The 15,687-nt window shown below is 50.0% G+C and overlaps 1 protein-coding gene across 1 annotated transcript in view; it reads left to right on the top strand.

Annotated features, from left to right (window-relative positions):
- Positions 1–15,687, top strand: part of FYCO1 (FYVE and coiled-coil domain autophagy adaptor 1) — a 74,703-nt gene that overhangs the window by 18,923 nt on the left and 40,093 nt on the right. Inside the window, exons 5-11 of the mRNA XM_007470241.1 lie at positions 346–489; positions 4,325–4,415; positions 5,369–7,771; positions 8,829–8,921; positions 9,623–9,741; positions 12,221–12,388; positions 15,054–15,203. Of these exons, the coding sequence (XP_007470303.1) occupies positions 346–489; positions 4,325–4,415; positions 5,369–7,771; positions 8,829–8,921; positions 9,623–9,741; positions 12,221–12,388; positions 15,054–15,203 (3,168 nt within the window). The remainder of the gene's footprint in view (positions 1–345; positions 490–4,324; positions 4,416–5,368; positions 7,772–8,828; positions 8,922–9,622; positions 9,742–12,220; positions 12,389–15,053; positions 15,204–15,687) is intronic.

The following is a 15,687-nucleotide window of genomic DNA, read 5'->3' as shown; positions in this document are numbered from 1 at the left end:
CCCAAAAAAAAAAAAAAAAAAAAAAGTGTTTTTTTCCCTACCAACTGCCTTTTCTTGGACAGTAATTCAGATTTAAGGTTTCTCTCATTCACTTGGAAATAGTATGATATAAATAATAAACAAATAAGCATATAATTCATTTCAGTAATTTCCCTGAAGAGCAAACTTATTTGAGAGTTATGTGCTCCTACAGTGAAAATCAAATTGGGGTGTGTGTGGATGTGTCTGTCTTTAATTAATTTAGTAATCTGAGTTGGAATTTGATGAGGCAGAGCCTTACTGGGAGGACTGATTTCTTCCCTTTATCTACTCCTTTACTTGACCCCTTTTTGTGTTTCCCTGCAGTGACTGGTACTACGCAAGGAGCCCCTTTCTGAAGCCAAAGCTGAGCTCTGACATCGTGGGCCAACTCTACGAGCTGACCGACATCCAGTTTGACCTGGCATCGAGGGGCTATGACCTGGATGCTGCCTGGCCGACGTTTGCCAGGTGCCTTGAAGAATTAATTGCTTGGTTGAAAAGAGGGGAAAGAGATGTTTGAAGTTTTGAAGCTTGTCACCAGTCTACTCAAAGCAGTTTTGCTCATGCAGTAAATTACCTGTAGCTTTGCAACTCTTATGCTTGCTAATTTTACAGACTTGGTTGAGTCGTGACTAGTGATAGCATCTGGAGGCTCCAACCTTGAACTAACCTAACTGGCCAGGTGGCATGAGTCAGTGGAGACGCATATGTGAAACCCAAGGTTTTCAGATGTGTTAAAGGACTTGGTGTGGGAGCGAGGGGGGAGCAAGTGGGCTTTTCTCCAATGTGTTCTCATAGATAACAGTTATCGTGGAGGCCAGTAAGAGAGGGAGCGAAGGCTCGTCCATGTAAGGGTTGCTGGAAAGGCTGCTTTGCTGTGTTTTCTTTTCCTACACCAGTACGGCACTCACACATTGTCTAACTGCATCCTCACAACTGTTCCAGGAGCAAGGTGCTGAGGAAACAGGCTCAGAGAGTGGAGGGACTTGCCCAAAGTCACACAGCTGGCAGGCAGCAGGGCCAGGGCCAGGGTACTAGACTTGAGTTAAACTCAAGTCCAGCATTCTTTGTTTTGTTTTGCTTTCTGTTAATAAGGTGGTGTTTTGTTTCGTTTTTTTTCCAATTTTTGTATTTCTCATTAGGGAATTCTTTCTATGGAGGAAAAAATACTGACTATAATGGAACCCATTTGCCAACCACCAGGATTTAAGAGCTAACATTTTTGCCATATTTACTTCATGTCATTTTTAGAACTGTTCAATTTTAAAATCATTTCAGACTTACAGAAAAGTTGTAAAAATAGTACACAGTACTCATTCACTTTGATTCCCCAGTTATCAGTATTTTACTACAAACGTTTTAATCATTCTTTCTCTCTCTCTCTCTCTCTTTTTTTTTTTCTGGCCATGCCACATGGCATGTGGGATCTTAGTTCCCCGACCAGGGATTGAACCTGCGCCTCCTGCAGTGGAAGCGTGAAGTCTTAACCACTGGACCGCCAGGGAATTTCTTATCGTTCTTTATCTTTATGTAAACATGTTGGTTTATTTCCTGCATCACTTGAGAATAAGTTACAGACCTGATTCCCCTTTACTCCTAAGTACTTCATCGTGTATTTCCTAAAATCAGGGACATTCTTTCCTAAAGTTGGGGACATCTATATAACCTCAGTACAATTGTTAAAATCACAGAACATTGATACAATACTGCTGTCTAATCTACAGACTGTGTTCAGATTTTAAGAATTAAGCCAGACATGTCTTTTATAATCCAGGATCACATGTCAGTGAATTGTTGGGTCTCTCTAGTCCTTGTTCATTTGGAACAGTTTCTCCTCTTTGCACAGACATTTTTGAAAAGTACAGGCCAGTTATTTATTTATTTATTTTTTTTATTAATTTTTTATTTTTGGGCTGTGTTGGGTCTTTGTTTCTGTGCGAGGGCTTTCTCTAGTTGTGGCAAGCGGGGGCCACTCTTCATCGCAGTGCGCGGGCCTCTCACTATCGCGGCCTCTCTTGCTGCGGAGCACAGGCTCCAGACGCGCAGGCTCAGTAGTTGTGGCTCACGGGCCTAGTTGCTCCACGGCATGTGGGATCTTCCCAGACCAGGGCTCGAACCTGTGTCCCCTGCATTAGCAGGCAGATTCTCAACCACTGTGCCACCAGGGAAGCCCCAGGCCAGTTATTTTGTAAAATGTTCCTTAATTTGAGTTTGTCTAGTGTTTTCTCATTATTGGATTCAGATTAAGCATTTTTGGCAGAAATACCCGAGGTGTTATGTCCTCAGCACGTTGTACCCGGAGACACAGGATGTTGGTTTGTTTCATTACTTGCAAGGTTAACCATGATCATTTGGTTAAGGTGGTGTTAGCCAGGTTTCTCCTAAAGTTGCTGTTTCTCTGTTTGTAATTAATATGTATCTTACGGGAAGACTTTTTTTGTGTGTGGCGGGGGGGAAGACATTTTGAGACTAGGTTTTTGTTTTTTGTTTTTTTGCGTTACGCGGGCCTCTCACTGTTGCGGCCTCTCCCGTTGCGGAGCACAGGCTCTGGACGCGCAGGCTCAGCGGCCATGGCTCACGGGCGCAGCCGCTCCGCGGCATGTGGGGTCTTCCCGGACCGGGGCACGAACCCGTGTCCCCTGCATCGGCAGGCGGACTCTCAACCACTGCGCCACCAGGGAAGCCCAAGACTAGGTTTTTATCCTGTTTCTTTTAAATCTCCCTCCTTTTAGTTTTAGCATCTGGTAAATCTTTCCTGAATCAGTTACTATCATGATTACCAGACTGACTTTCTGACTCCATCATTCCTTCTATACTAATAGTTGGCATTCTATTGTAAGGAAGATCTTTTCCCTCTTCCCCATCTATTTATTCACTTATAGCAGTGTTGACTCGTGGATTCTTATTTTATTCAATAGGTTATATTCTGTCACTGTAATTGTTTTAAACCTTAAGATGCCTTATATTTGGCCAAAGTCCCTTCAAGCTGGTTCTTGTGGGATTTTTTTGTTATGTCTGATACTTTTTTTTTTAAGAAATAAAATATTATAGATCCAAATAAAGCCCCACCCCGTGGCCATCCTTTCTCCTTTTCTCCCTTTCTAGAAGTAATTACAACCCTGTAGTTGATGCATGTCATCCCCAAATATTTTTGTGTTTCACTACATGTGCCTGTAAATATTATGTATGTATAGTTGTATTTTATATATATTTTTTAAATTTGCTACATTGATTGAATCATGAGATGCCTATACTTTTGCAGGTTGCTTTTTTCATTCCATATTGTTTTTGAGTTTTTTATCTGTGTTTGTACAGGGAGTTCTATAGATGTGGAGTAGGGCTGGCAAACCACGGCCCACAGGGCCGTGTGTAACACACCTTCATTTACCTATTGTCTATGGCTGCTTTCATGCTACAGTGGCAGAGTTGAATTGCGACAGAGCCTGTAAGGCTTGCAAACCGAAAATATTCACTATCTGGCCCTTTACAAAAAAGATTGCCAACCTGTGGCATAGAGTATTCCATTGTGTGAGTAAACAGTTTATCTTGTTTCTCTAGTGATGTGGAGTTAGAAAGGTTCTGCTTTTTCCACCATGACTGTGCTGCCAAGAGCATCCCCACACGTCACCTTATGCACATATGTGACTGTCTTTTAGGTAGATACTGAGAAGTGCAGTTGTTGAGTTGTGGAGACTAACAAGGTTTAAAATGCAATAATTGTAGATTAAGGAGAAGATTCTGGTCATTAAGTAAAAGTGTGTTTCGTTTGCAATGACTAGTGCCATCAAATAGAACTTTCTGCAGTGAGGGAAATGTCCGGTGTGAACCAGAAGAGGTCTTCCAGCCACATTACTCGTGTAACATAACGTAAAGCAGTGACCTCAAGGCCCGAAGCACAGTGTGACCTTTATTTACCAGATTGACTGTTGTTGGTTCCTCCCTGGTAGACAAGTTATGGCTGGCATCGAAGGTTCTAGGAAAACTTAAACTAAAAACTGGGAAATACTATGTTCACTTCGTTCCTTTTTGGCAGTGAGAGCAAAGCCATCATGCTTAGACTTCAACAGCGGGGTCCAGCTGCTACGACCAACCTGAATGTGTGCTTTGGGGGAAATTGTTGGATTTTGCCTTCTTACTGAACTTGGGAGGGCACTGCCGCTACCACCACCTGGTTGCCTAGTGACAACCAAGGCCTCCCCGAGTGTGTGTGTGTGTGTGTGTTTGTGTGTGTGTGTGTGTGTGTGTGTGTCTGTGTGTGTGTTCCCTGCTCTGATGCAAGCATGTCTGTTTTGCGGCCCCGCAGGAGGACCCTGGGCACTGGCTCTTCTGCTTACCTATGGAGACCCCCCAGCCGAAGCTCCAGCATGAGCAGTTTGGTGAGCAGCTACCTGCAGGTAATGCCGAGAAGGCTGGGGACTCCCTCTCTGTCGTGTCAACCAGGGCATGTTCTTGCCCCTCCCAGCTCAGGGGGATGTTCTCAGATGCCTGGTGATCCAGCCCGGGCGATAGAACCCCTCAGTCCTACCCACTCTTTCCTCGAGTCCAGGTTTTTACAACCAAAAGGAATTTAGGCCTTTTGAAAAATAAATTCTTTTAAAAGCTTTTTAAAGTGTTTCAGAAGAAGTGGTTTGGCACTGTGATTAAAAATGGCAAGGTCAAATCCTGACTGTCACTCGCCCCCTGTGTGACCCTGGGAAGGTGACTTACCCTGTCGAAACTTGAGCTCTCTCATCTGTAAAATCTCATACCAGCCTGTAAGGTGGTTGTAGGGAGTAAATGAGGGCACACACGCACAGTGCTTAAGGACTTGGCACAGGCTAGTGCTCAGTAAACGTTAGTGCGTCAGGTCAGCTTCATTAATTTTGTTAGAAATGTGAATGTATTGTATAGTTTAATGGGAAAGGACACTGAAATTAATCAGCAAAGCAAAATAAGACTAATCAGTATAAGAAGCATTAAGAGTAGCATTTTTACCCTATTTTTCGATTTAATTGCAACAGGAATTGTGGGTAGGGTGCAATGGGTAAGCAGTAGTTTACATATAACATCATTTCTCTAAGAGCCAGCATGTTACCAAAGCTACAGGAGGCTGAATGGGAAACGCAAGTTCTGAGTCTCAGTGGAGCTCACATATGTGGCGTTGCATCATATTTTAGGATGTGCTACTGACCTCCTCTGGCATATGCTTTGAGCAAAGGGGTTCCAGTCCTTTGAATAGCTCGATAGACTAACTTTAGGTCATGTAATTGCTGTATTTTTACTTCTGTTCTCATTAACTTCTAATGTTTTGCCAAGCGGCCATGTAGCTTCATCCCCAAGCTACTTGTTTTTCGTGTTTCCTCCCCAGACTCAGGAGATGACCTCCCACCTTGACCTGAGCAACCCCTTAAACCACGAGGCACTGGAGGGCTTTGATGAGTTGCGGCTGGAGCTGGACCAGTTGGAGGTGCGGGAGAAGCAGCTGAAGGAGCAGATGCAGCAGCGGGAAAGAGAGAACCAGGAGCTGAGGGCGGCCGTCAGCCTGCACGGAGAGCAGCTGCAGGCAGAGAGAGAGAGGGGCCGCGCCGCCGCCGAGGACAACCTTCGCCTCGCCGGTGTGGTGGCCGCGCTCCAGGAGCAGTGGAAGGTCACCCAGGCCACACAGAACACTGTGAAGGAGCTGCAGATGTGCCTGCAGGCCCTGGAGCTGGGGGCCTTGGAGAAGGAGGAGGATTACCGCTCAGCCCTGCGGCGGCTGGAGTCCCTACTACAGCCCCTGGCTCGGGAGCTCGAGGCCACACATGACTCCCTGAGCAGGAAGGACCAGCGCTCAGCTGATGTCCCAGACCAGCTGGGCGCAGCCGAGCAGAAGGCTGACATGGCACTGGACACAAAGGGGCGACAAAAGCGCGTCCCCAGTGACTCGCCCCTGGAGACTCAGGAGCTGGGGGAGAAGCTCCTGGAAAGGGAGAGCACCTGGGTCCAGGAGCTCAACAGGCAGCAGAGCACCCAGCTGGAGCAGCTGGCCAAAGAGCTGCAGCTGAAGGAGGAGGCCCGGGCCAGCCTGGAGCGCCTGGTGGAGGAGATGGCCCCACTCCGGGAAGAGTTGTCCAGGAAGGGGCAGGAGGCAGCCCAGCTCCAGCGTCAGCTACACGAGTCGTTGGCCCACTTGAGCTCCCTGGAGGAAGAGCTCGCGGAGGGGAGGCGGGAGGAGCAGCGGCGGCAGGAGGAGAAGGGGCTGCTGGAGCAGGAGGCCAGGTCCCTGACGCGACAGCTGCAGCTCCTGGAGACCCAGCTGGCCCAGGTGAGCCAGCACGTGAGTGACCTGGAGGAGCAGAAGAAGCAGCTCATCCAGGACAAAGACCACCTCAGCCAGAGGGTGGGCACGCTGGAGCGACTTGCTGCGCGGTCAGATCTGCCCGTGGCAGCTGCGGAGCACGGGGCTCTGAGCCCCACCCGGCAGCAGGCCTGTGAGAAGCTGGAGGAGGAGCAGAGGGGCCTGTGGGCGGGACAGGTGGATGATCGCAAGATGCAAGGGGCCGGCCAGGAGAAGACGCTCCAGCAGGCCAGCAGGGAGCTGGAGAAGGAGCTGCAGAACGTGCTGGAGCGCAACCAGCTGTTGGAGGATAAGCTTCAGGCCCTGCAGGCTGACTATCAAGCGCTGCAGCAGCGGGAGGCGGCCATCCAGGGCTCCCTGGCCTCCCTGCAGTCAGAGCAGGCCAGCATCCGGCACATGGGAGACCAGATGGAGGCAAGCCTCCTGGCTGTGAAGCAGGCCAAGGAGACCATGAGGGCCCATGTGGCTGAGAAGGAGGCTGCCCTGCAAAGCAAGGAGGCCGAGTGCCAACAGCTGCGGGAGCAGGTGGAGCAGTGGCGGCAGCTAGCGGAGGCCCGGGCCGAGGAAGTCAGGGCGCTTGAGGACCGGTGCCGCCAGCAGACCCAGCTGATCGAGACCCTCATGGCAGACAAAAGCCGACAGGAGTTCAGCCCACCACAAGACCACGCGTCCCAGGAGCTAGCAGCCCAGCTGGCCTTGTCTCAGGCGCAGCTGGAGAGCCATCCGGGGGGGGCCCAGAGACTGCAGGCTGGGGTGCTGGACCTCCAGGCCAAGCTGCAGGCAGCCCTGGGTGACCGGGAGAAGGTGCAGAGCCAGCTGAGCGTGGCCGAGGCCGCTCTGAGGGAGCACAAGGCCCTCGTGCAGCAACTGAAGGAGCAGAACAAAGCCCTCACCCGGGCCCACGTCCAGGAGCTGCTGCAGTGCTCGGAGCATGAAGGGGCGCTGCAGGAGGAGAGGGCCGGAGAGGCCCAGCGGAGGGAGGAGCTCCAAGTAGTGTGGGAGGAGCGGTCCCAGGCAACAGGCAGCTCCAAGGAGGCGCAGCTAGAACCTGCTGAGCTGCAGGAGCAGCCGCACCGGGCCAACACGGATATGGCCGAGCTCGGCATCCAGGTCTGCGCGCTGACCGCGGAGAAAGAGCCGCTGGAGGGGGCGCTGGCCCGCGCCATGCAGGAGCTGCAGGATGCCAAAGAGGCAGCCTCCAAGGAGCGGGAGGGCCTGGAACACCAAGTGGCAGGGCTGCAGCGAGAGAAGGAGAGCTTGCAGGGGAAGCTGAAGGCAGCTGAGGAGGCAGCTGGCTCACTGCCTGGCCTGCAGGCCCAGCTGGCCCAGGCCGAGCAGCAGGCCCAGAGCATCCAGGAGACTGCACGCCAGGAGCTCGACACCCTCAAGTTCCAGCTGAGCACCGAGATCATGGACTACCAGAGCAAACTTAAGGTAACCCTCACCTTGACCGTCTGAGCTGCACCTGTCTCCTGCGGCAGGGCCTGGTGGGTCCATGAGTGGTTGGGATGCACCTTCGGCCAGGTGGCACATGAGGGCCCAAGAATGTCCTGGGGGCCCAGGCCAACATGGTCTCATCCTGGTGTCATAGCTCACAGCATCCTTCTCCCTGCAGGGACATGTTAGGGACCCAGCGTTGGAGAGGGACGCCTTAACTCAGACGCCTAAATTTAAGGCCATTACAGACAAGTTTGGCCCACACAGAATTTTTTTAACTTAGTAGCCAACATTTCAAGAGCAGGGTGTTTATAGATTCAGTCTGGGGGCTTCTTTTGAAATCTTGGGAGTTCCTAAAGCCTGTGCTCTCATTCCTACGTGGCAGCAGTCAGCAGGAGCTGGGTGGGGACTGCCCACCTTAAGGAAGCGTGCATCCTCTGCTATTTTCCTTGCACTCGTTTATGTACTTGTCCAGCCCCTTTTAGCATGTGAGTTCCTGACTGCCTCGAGTCCTGTCCCTGGATTCTCTGTCCCTTCAGGTGCCTCCTGATAGCAGAGCAGTTGTAGGAAACCAACTCAGTTCACTTCCACAGAGCCCTTGGGATAGGCAAGCTTATGAGAACAGCGTTTACCATGTGTCTTGAACTGCAAAGAAGAGTTGAGAGTGAGGACACAGGCGGACACATCTGCGGGGCTTTGGCTTCTGATGTATCTGTTTGCTTCTGGGTCTGTGCACTCAGACCCCTCCTGACCTCTCTCTTAGGCAACTATCGCGTTCCCACAGATGTGCCTCCCACCTTGTGTCACCCCACCCCTTGCAGTTCCCTGTGGCTCATACTCCACCCTTTCCTTGGCAGAAATGAAATTCTAAGTTTGGGGGCCAAGCTTAAGTCTCTTGGCTTGACGGGATTGTGTTACCAGGGAAGCCCAAAGTTTATTGAGTTTGGGAGAAAAAGAGAGAGGTAGCTTGTTTTTACCCATTTTGGAGGAGTGGGGCCAAGGGAGTCTCAGAACAAGGACCCCACTTTTCTGATCCCTTTCTCATCCTCTCCAGACCTCCAGTGAAGAATGCAGGAGCCTCAGGGGCCAGTTGGAGGAGCAAGGTCGGCAGCTACAGGCCGCCGAGGAGGCTGTGGGGAAGCTGAAGGTAAGCCTGGCCCCTGAGGCCCAGGGGAGGTGCTCCTGTGAGCCCTGAGCAGCGGCCGGCCCATTGTTCACCTGGTCATTCCACTCCCAGGGTGTGGGCCTGTCGAGGAAGGGGATGTGGCTTGGCTTTCATTGGACCATCAGAGAGACCTCCCTGCAGGAGTTCCAGTGCCCTGGCTAAAGCTGCCATCAGCTCACCTTTGTAGACAACCTGAGTCTATGTCATGGCTCTTCCACTCCCTGGACACCTGGCTAGAGCTGTCAAGTGTGTTTTTCACCACCCCTGTGTCTTATGGAAAGGAAATAAGTTATCCCCCTCTGCAGATGTTCTCCAAGTCAGTGTTTCTGACGTGAGCCAGAGCAGGGGTGGGACTGAAACCCGTCTTCAGGGCAGTGACTTTTTTCAGTGAGTCCTGTACCCTGCCACCCCACCTCTACCCCCACCCCGGGGATTCTGATACCTGCTGCCCCACTAGCCACCACAACCGGTTGCAGCTGTTGCTTGAGGGACATATTTACAAATGGGAGTCTGTCATACTCCACACACATACTAGTTCATGGTCTCTTGAACTTAAAAACAGACAAAAGCCCCTCCTGTTAGAAGTGCGCCAGCCAGATGGGGTGGGGAGCATGCCAGTCACTTGATGGCATCTTGCATGGGCTTCTGCAACTGAGTGTCTTCTCCGTGCTGTCCTGTGCCAGGCTGCCCAGGCCGATGCGGCAGAGAAGCTGAGCTGCACCAGCAAGCACCTTGCCGAGTGCCAGGCCGCCATGCTGAGAAAGGATGAGGAGGGGGCCACCCTGCGCCAAGACTTGGACAGGTTAGTTACACGGTCCACCCACGCGGCCAGTGGGAGAGTCCTCAAGGGAGTGGGTGTTTGGTACAGTCATTTAGAAAGTCAGCCACTCATATCAGGTTAAAGAAGCCCTTTTGCAAGAAAAGCCACAGACTCATAAAGTACTTATGTCAGAAGCATGCCACAGAGAACCTTGGCAGTCTGCCTGTCACAAGCCTATAGAAGGCTGCAGAGACCCTTTCTCTTAATTCCATTGTCTTATCTCTAGCAGGGCATATTTCAGTTCAGTAACTTCATGCTTTGGTAAAACTAAAGTGAAATAAAAGCTGGGAGATAATCGTGGTACTACTAACAGCAAACATTTAAGTAATGCCTAAAATGTGGCAGGTACCGTTTTAAATACTTGGTATTTATTTGCCCATTTAATCCTCCCAATGGTCCTGTGAGGATGGTATTATTATTTATCCCATTTCATAGATGAGGGAAACAAGGCTCAGAGGAGTGAAGTCACTTGCTCAGGGTCACACAGTGTGTAAGTGGTGATGGCAGGATTGGAACTCAGAACATTTGGCTCCAGAGTCTTTGTCTCAACAGCTACCCTAAAAATATATATAGACAGATAGTTTTGTATTTTGTTTTGTTTTATTTTCGGGTACTGGTGTGAGAGTATTGTGTGTGCATGTTTTCCCCCCTTTGTGTTTTGACTTGAGTTCTTCATTTCCTCTCTGAAATGAGAGGCTGCGGGGTTAGGTGTGAGGTTCTCGCAAGCTCATCTGAGAGTGAGTGAGCGAGCCAGGGATCAAGATAGGCTTGTCTTCCTGGAGACTCTCTGGTGCTGTGTCTGTGGAGAGCACATCATACTGTCACCCTTTCATCATAATGGGTTTTTTTTGGTTGGTTGTTTGTTTTTGCGGTACGCGGGCCTCTCACTGTTGTGGCCTCTCCCACCGCGGAGCACAGGCTCCGGACGCGCAGGCTTAGCGGCCATGGCTCACGGGCCCAGCCGCTCTGCGGCATGTGGGATCTTCCCGGACCGGGGCACGAACCCGTGTCCCCTGCATCGGCAGGCGGACGGACTCTCAACCACTGCGCTACCAGGGAAGCTCCATCATAATTTTTTTTTAGCCTTAAAGTATGGCCCTACCTGTGTCCAACCCCGAGACCTCTTCATCTTCAGGCTTGGGGGCCACCCGGAGGTGTGAGCATCATCAGCCCACTGTCTGGTGATGGGGCAAAACTGGAGTATTACAGGAGTAATACAGGTAATACAGTAATACAGATGATCCAGGAGTATTACAACAAGGGATGCTGGGACCTGACTGCATGTGTGCTCCCAGCAAAAACAGACACACCAAATTCTCCCGAGGCTTTAACTTTTCCACCCATCTCCTACCATCTGCTTCTAGGCCTGGGCTCAGGCTCAATGGGAGATCCAGACCACACTGGATGTTTAGTAACCTCAATGTACATTTCTTCTCATCTGACTCTTCTCAGCTGACTCCTTACAGAGTTTGAATCCTATAGGACTCTGGCTTCCCTTAGCCAGGTGGTGTTCATGTGACAATTTAAGTGGAACCTCCGAAGTTGTTGGCATTTTTTTTAATGCTATAACTCTGTGGTTGTGTGTGTGTGTGTGTGTGTGTGTGTGTGTGTGTGTGTACCCGAGATCATTTTGGAGGACAGTGTCTAGTAAACAACAGCCTCCTGACAACTTTATACTGGATATGGAAAGGCTGGATTAGATACAGATTAATTAGTCTTGCACAGCTCTCTGTTTTAATGGAGCTGTTATGAATGCCTTGCTTTATAAGGCATCCTTGGAAAACCACTGCCTTAGGGGACAGGTGAGCTGAAAGAGAAGTGGGCAAGGGCGGGAAGACAGTGGTTCAGCCGGCCCCCCTGCTGTAGCTTGAGGCTCCGAAGCACCCAGAACAGGATTCCTTAGGCCTCAGGGTTGTCAGGTTGAACGCCTCGCAGTGTAGATTGAGTACCTGCTGTGTGCCCCATGCCAAGCCCCATGTGTAGAGTCCCAAAGACACATGGAAGATAGGCGCTTCTCTGTGTGGTCATCTCCAGGAAGCTACGCCTCTGTTCTTTCTCTCCTGGCTCCTTTTTCCTCTTGTGTGTACCGCCATCACCAGCCCATGTACTTAACCCGTTGGGCTCCTCTCAAAACCTCAGTCTCTGCCCAAGAACCAAGTGGTGCAGAGTTTGACGCACGTGGGGTGCTCCTAGTGACCTGAGCTCAACCTCCTCTCCCAAATGTCCCTTGTATTTGTCGTGAGGGGTAGTGGTGTGTGAAGAGTTTGGGTGTGTGAGGGAAGTTTTGAAGGCTTAAGAGAGTGTACAGCCTGTGAGTGGGGCAGTGCCAAGGGGCTCCCCCCATGAAGGGGAAAGACTGGTAGGGCAGCAGGACCCCCCATTAGAGGCCTGGGTTATCCCAGAGGCACGGGGAAAGCTGGAAGTAGTGGGTAATAAGGAAAACTTACTACTCCTCTACCAGGACCCAGAAGGAACTTGAAAAAGCCACGACAAAGATCCAGGAGTATTACAACAGACTCTGCCAGGAGGCGACAGACAGGGAAAAGAATGACCAGAAGATGCTTGCTGACCTGGATGACCTGAATAGAACCAAGAAGTACCTGGAGGAGCGGCTGATAGAGCTGCTCAGGTGAGTGTCAAACAAGGGGCCAGGGGCTGCCCCCAGGCTTGGCTTTTCTTTAAAGAAATGCAACTGTTCTTGAAAGGACTCTTCGAGGGAAATGGGCCCCTGTCTGCTTGTGTTCTGTTGTAAGCGCCCACGCACGTGAACAGGGTCTGCTTAGGCCCTTGGCAGCCTTGCACCTGGTCAGTGTTTTCTTATTGCTATGCTAACTGTTTTCAAAATCTCCATGTGCTCAGCCACAAGAGTGACAATCAAAGATGTTTAATATCCTCAGGGACTTCTCTCTTCCCTTGTCCCTCCCTCGTGAGCCCTTTTCTCCTTCTCCTCCGTCCCACTCTCCCCAGCACCTGGGCCCCCAAACTCCAGTGCCTGCAGGTAGCAGACAGTGATGTAAATGTGTGAACCGGGCCAGGATGGGGGCTCTGAGAAACAGGAGGACATGACCTGCTCTGCTCTTGCTGACTGTTGCCCCGCAGGCATCAAGTCCAGGGTTGTCAAGTCACCTTACTTCTTGAGAGAAGGTGGAAATCTGCATTTTTATGTGAAATTGGCCTGACTTTTAAATGTTGACAAGTCATTCAAAAAGTTTTTAAAGGTTTTTGTATGGAATTTTTTTTTTTTTTTTTTTTTGGCTGCGCCTGGCTGCTTGTGGGATATTAGTTCCCCAACCAGGGATCAAACCCACGCCCCCTGCAGTGGAAACGCGGAGTCTTAACTACTGGACCTCCAGGAAAGTCCCGGAAATTTTCAAAAATACAAAAATAGGATAGCAAAATGCACTGCTGTGTACCTGTCACCCAGCTTCAACATTATTCAGCTCATGACCAGTCTTGTGTCATCCAAGAGTCCTACCCATTTCCCCTACCTCCTCAGATTATTTTGAAGCAAATCCCAGACATCCTGTCATTTCATCCTCAAGTATTTTGATACGTACCTCTCCAACACAAGGACTCTATTTTAAACAACCACAGCATCATTACCGCGCTTGAAAATTAACTAATTCACAATATCATCAAGTGTCTAGTCTAGTTTGAAATTTTTCTAATTGCTTTATAATTTTTTCTAATCAGGATCTATATTAGATCTATACATTGCATGGTGATATGTTTCTTAGATCTCTCTTACATAGTCATGGTTCCCCCACCATCTTGCTCTCTTTTTTTTTCCTTTGCAGTTTACTTTTTTATTTTTTACATCTTTATTAGAGTATAATTGCTTTACAATGGTGTGTTAGTTTCTGCTTTATAACAAAGTGAATCAGTTATACATATACATATACATATGTTCCCATATCTCTTCCCTCTTTCGTCTCCCTCCCTCCCACCCTCCCTGTGCCACCCCTCCAGGCCGTCACAAAGCACCAAGTTGATCTCCCTGTGCTATGCAGCTGCTTCCCACTAGCTATCTACCTTACATTTGGGGTCACAAAGCACCGAGCTGATCTCCCTGTGCTATGCGGCTGCTTCCCACTAGCTATCTACCTTACGTTTGGTAGTGTATATATGTCCATGCCTCTCTCTCGCTTTGTCACAGCTTACCCTTCCCGCTCCCCATATCCTCAAGACCCTTCTCTAGTAGGTCTGTGTCTTTATTCCTGCCTTACCCCTAGGTTCTTCATGACATTTTTTTTTCTTAAATTCCATATATATGTGTTAGCATATGTTATTTGTCTTTCTCTTTCTGACTTACTTCACTCTGTATGACAGACTCTCGGTCTATCCACCTCATTACAAATAGCTCAATTTAGTTGTTTTTTTCTGGCTGAGTAATATTCCATTGTATATATGTGCCACATCTTCTTTATCCATTCATCTGATGATGGACACTTAGATTGTTTCCATCTCTGGGCTATTGTAAATAGAGCTGCATGCAGTTTACTTTTAAAGAAAGCAGGCCATTCATCTGTTGGAGTTTCCCATAGCCTGGAATTTGCTGACTGCATGCCCAAGGTGTCATTTAACATGTTCTTCCATCCTCTGTGTTTCCTATAGCCCCGAAAATTAACAGCAGTTTTAAGGAAAGCTTTTATACACATCTTCCCTGGTGCATCAGGCACATTCAGATGCTGCCAGAGCCTCCTGAAAAGCCTGCCACTTTTTTCATTGTGCTGCTTCCTGTAGTGGCTGTGCTGTCTCTCTAAGGGGTGGAGAAGGTCAACATCGCATCGGATTTTCAGGCTGGAGAAGCTTGACTCTCCTCCATTAATTGTTACTTAAACCATAAAAAACATGAAGGATCCCGAGCGCACATTTAAGATTTGGGTTCTTGGGCTCACAGCACACAGACGGTCATGTAATCCTGGCAGCACGTGACAGCTTAAACTCCCAGTGGCCACATGCACTGTCATTTAGACATCTGAGCAGCTGGTGGCTCTTGTCAGTGCCAGCAGGTCTTTGCAGTTGCCAGAGCCTTTTATGGACATCGCAGACCCCCCTGTACCTTCACACAGTGTGGTGTCAGATGAGGACTTAACACGTTGGGAGGCTCCTGCTGAGTCTGGGACTGGTGTGGGGTGACAGAGGAGACCTAGACTGGGGGGTTATTTCCAAGGTAAAAGTGAATTCTCCTTGTGTTTTGGGAAATTCGGAAGCAGTCTTTTGAAATGAACCAGAGATAATTCTATTGTTTTCATGGATTCTTTCTTCTGTTTTTCTAATGCGGCTTTTCCCAGGGACAAGGACGCTCTCTGGCAGAAGTCAGATGCCCTGGAATTCCAACAGAAGCTCAGTGCTGAGGAGAGGTGGCTGGGGGACACGGAGGCGAACTACTGCTTTGACTGCAAGCGGGAGTTCAGCTGGATGGTGCGGCGGCACCACTGCAGGTCAGCAGGCGGCTTGCGGGCAGGGCCCAGCACCAGGGCCAGACGCCTCTGAACGAGGACTCCGTGGCAGGCGTTGGCACCTCAGCCAACTGTCTAGGAAGAGCACGTTGCCTCTTAGTTTCGAGGGAACCAGTTGAGGAGGGTATGTTAGGCAGGGTCGCAGCAGGACACTCAGGGATCCCCGAAAGGGAAGGGACTTTAATACAGGGGGTGTAGGCAGAGTTAAGGGGACCCACAGGGATGTAGAGCACCCAGAGACCCAACCTCTGGCCCTCTCTTGGCCTGCAGGGGTCAGAGGGGAAACGAAACCCAGAGAGAGCAGGGGCTGAGGCTTCACCAGAGGAACACAGAGCAAAGACCCCCCCCACCCCCCAGGGCCCAAAGAAGGGCAGGCAGGAATGAATCTTGGGTTGGGGTGGGGACAGATGGAGAATGGTCAGCACAGTGGGATGCGGTCTGTGGTCTCTTAAAATCCAGCCCCCCC

Source organism: Lipotes vexillifer, unplaced genomic scaffold, assembly GCF_000442215.2.
Source record: "Lipotes vexillifer unplaced genomic scaffold, Lipotes_vexillifer_v1.1 scaffold942, whole genome shotgun sequence".
In the NCBI taxonomy this organism is placed as follows: Eukaryota; Metazoa; Chordata; class Mammalia; order Artiodactyla; family Lipotidae; genus Lipotes; species Lipotes vexillifer.
Note: the sequence above shows the minus strand (reverse complement) of the source record. Positions and strands in the feature narration are given on the sequence as shown.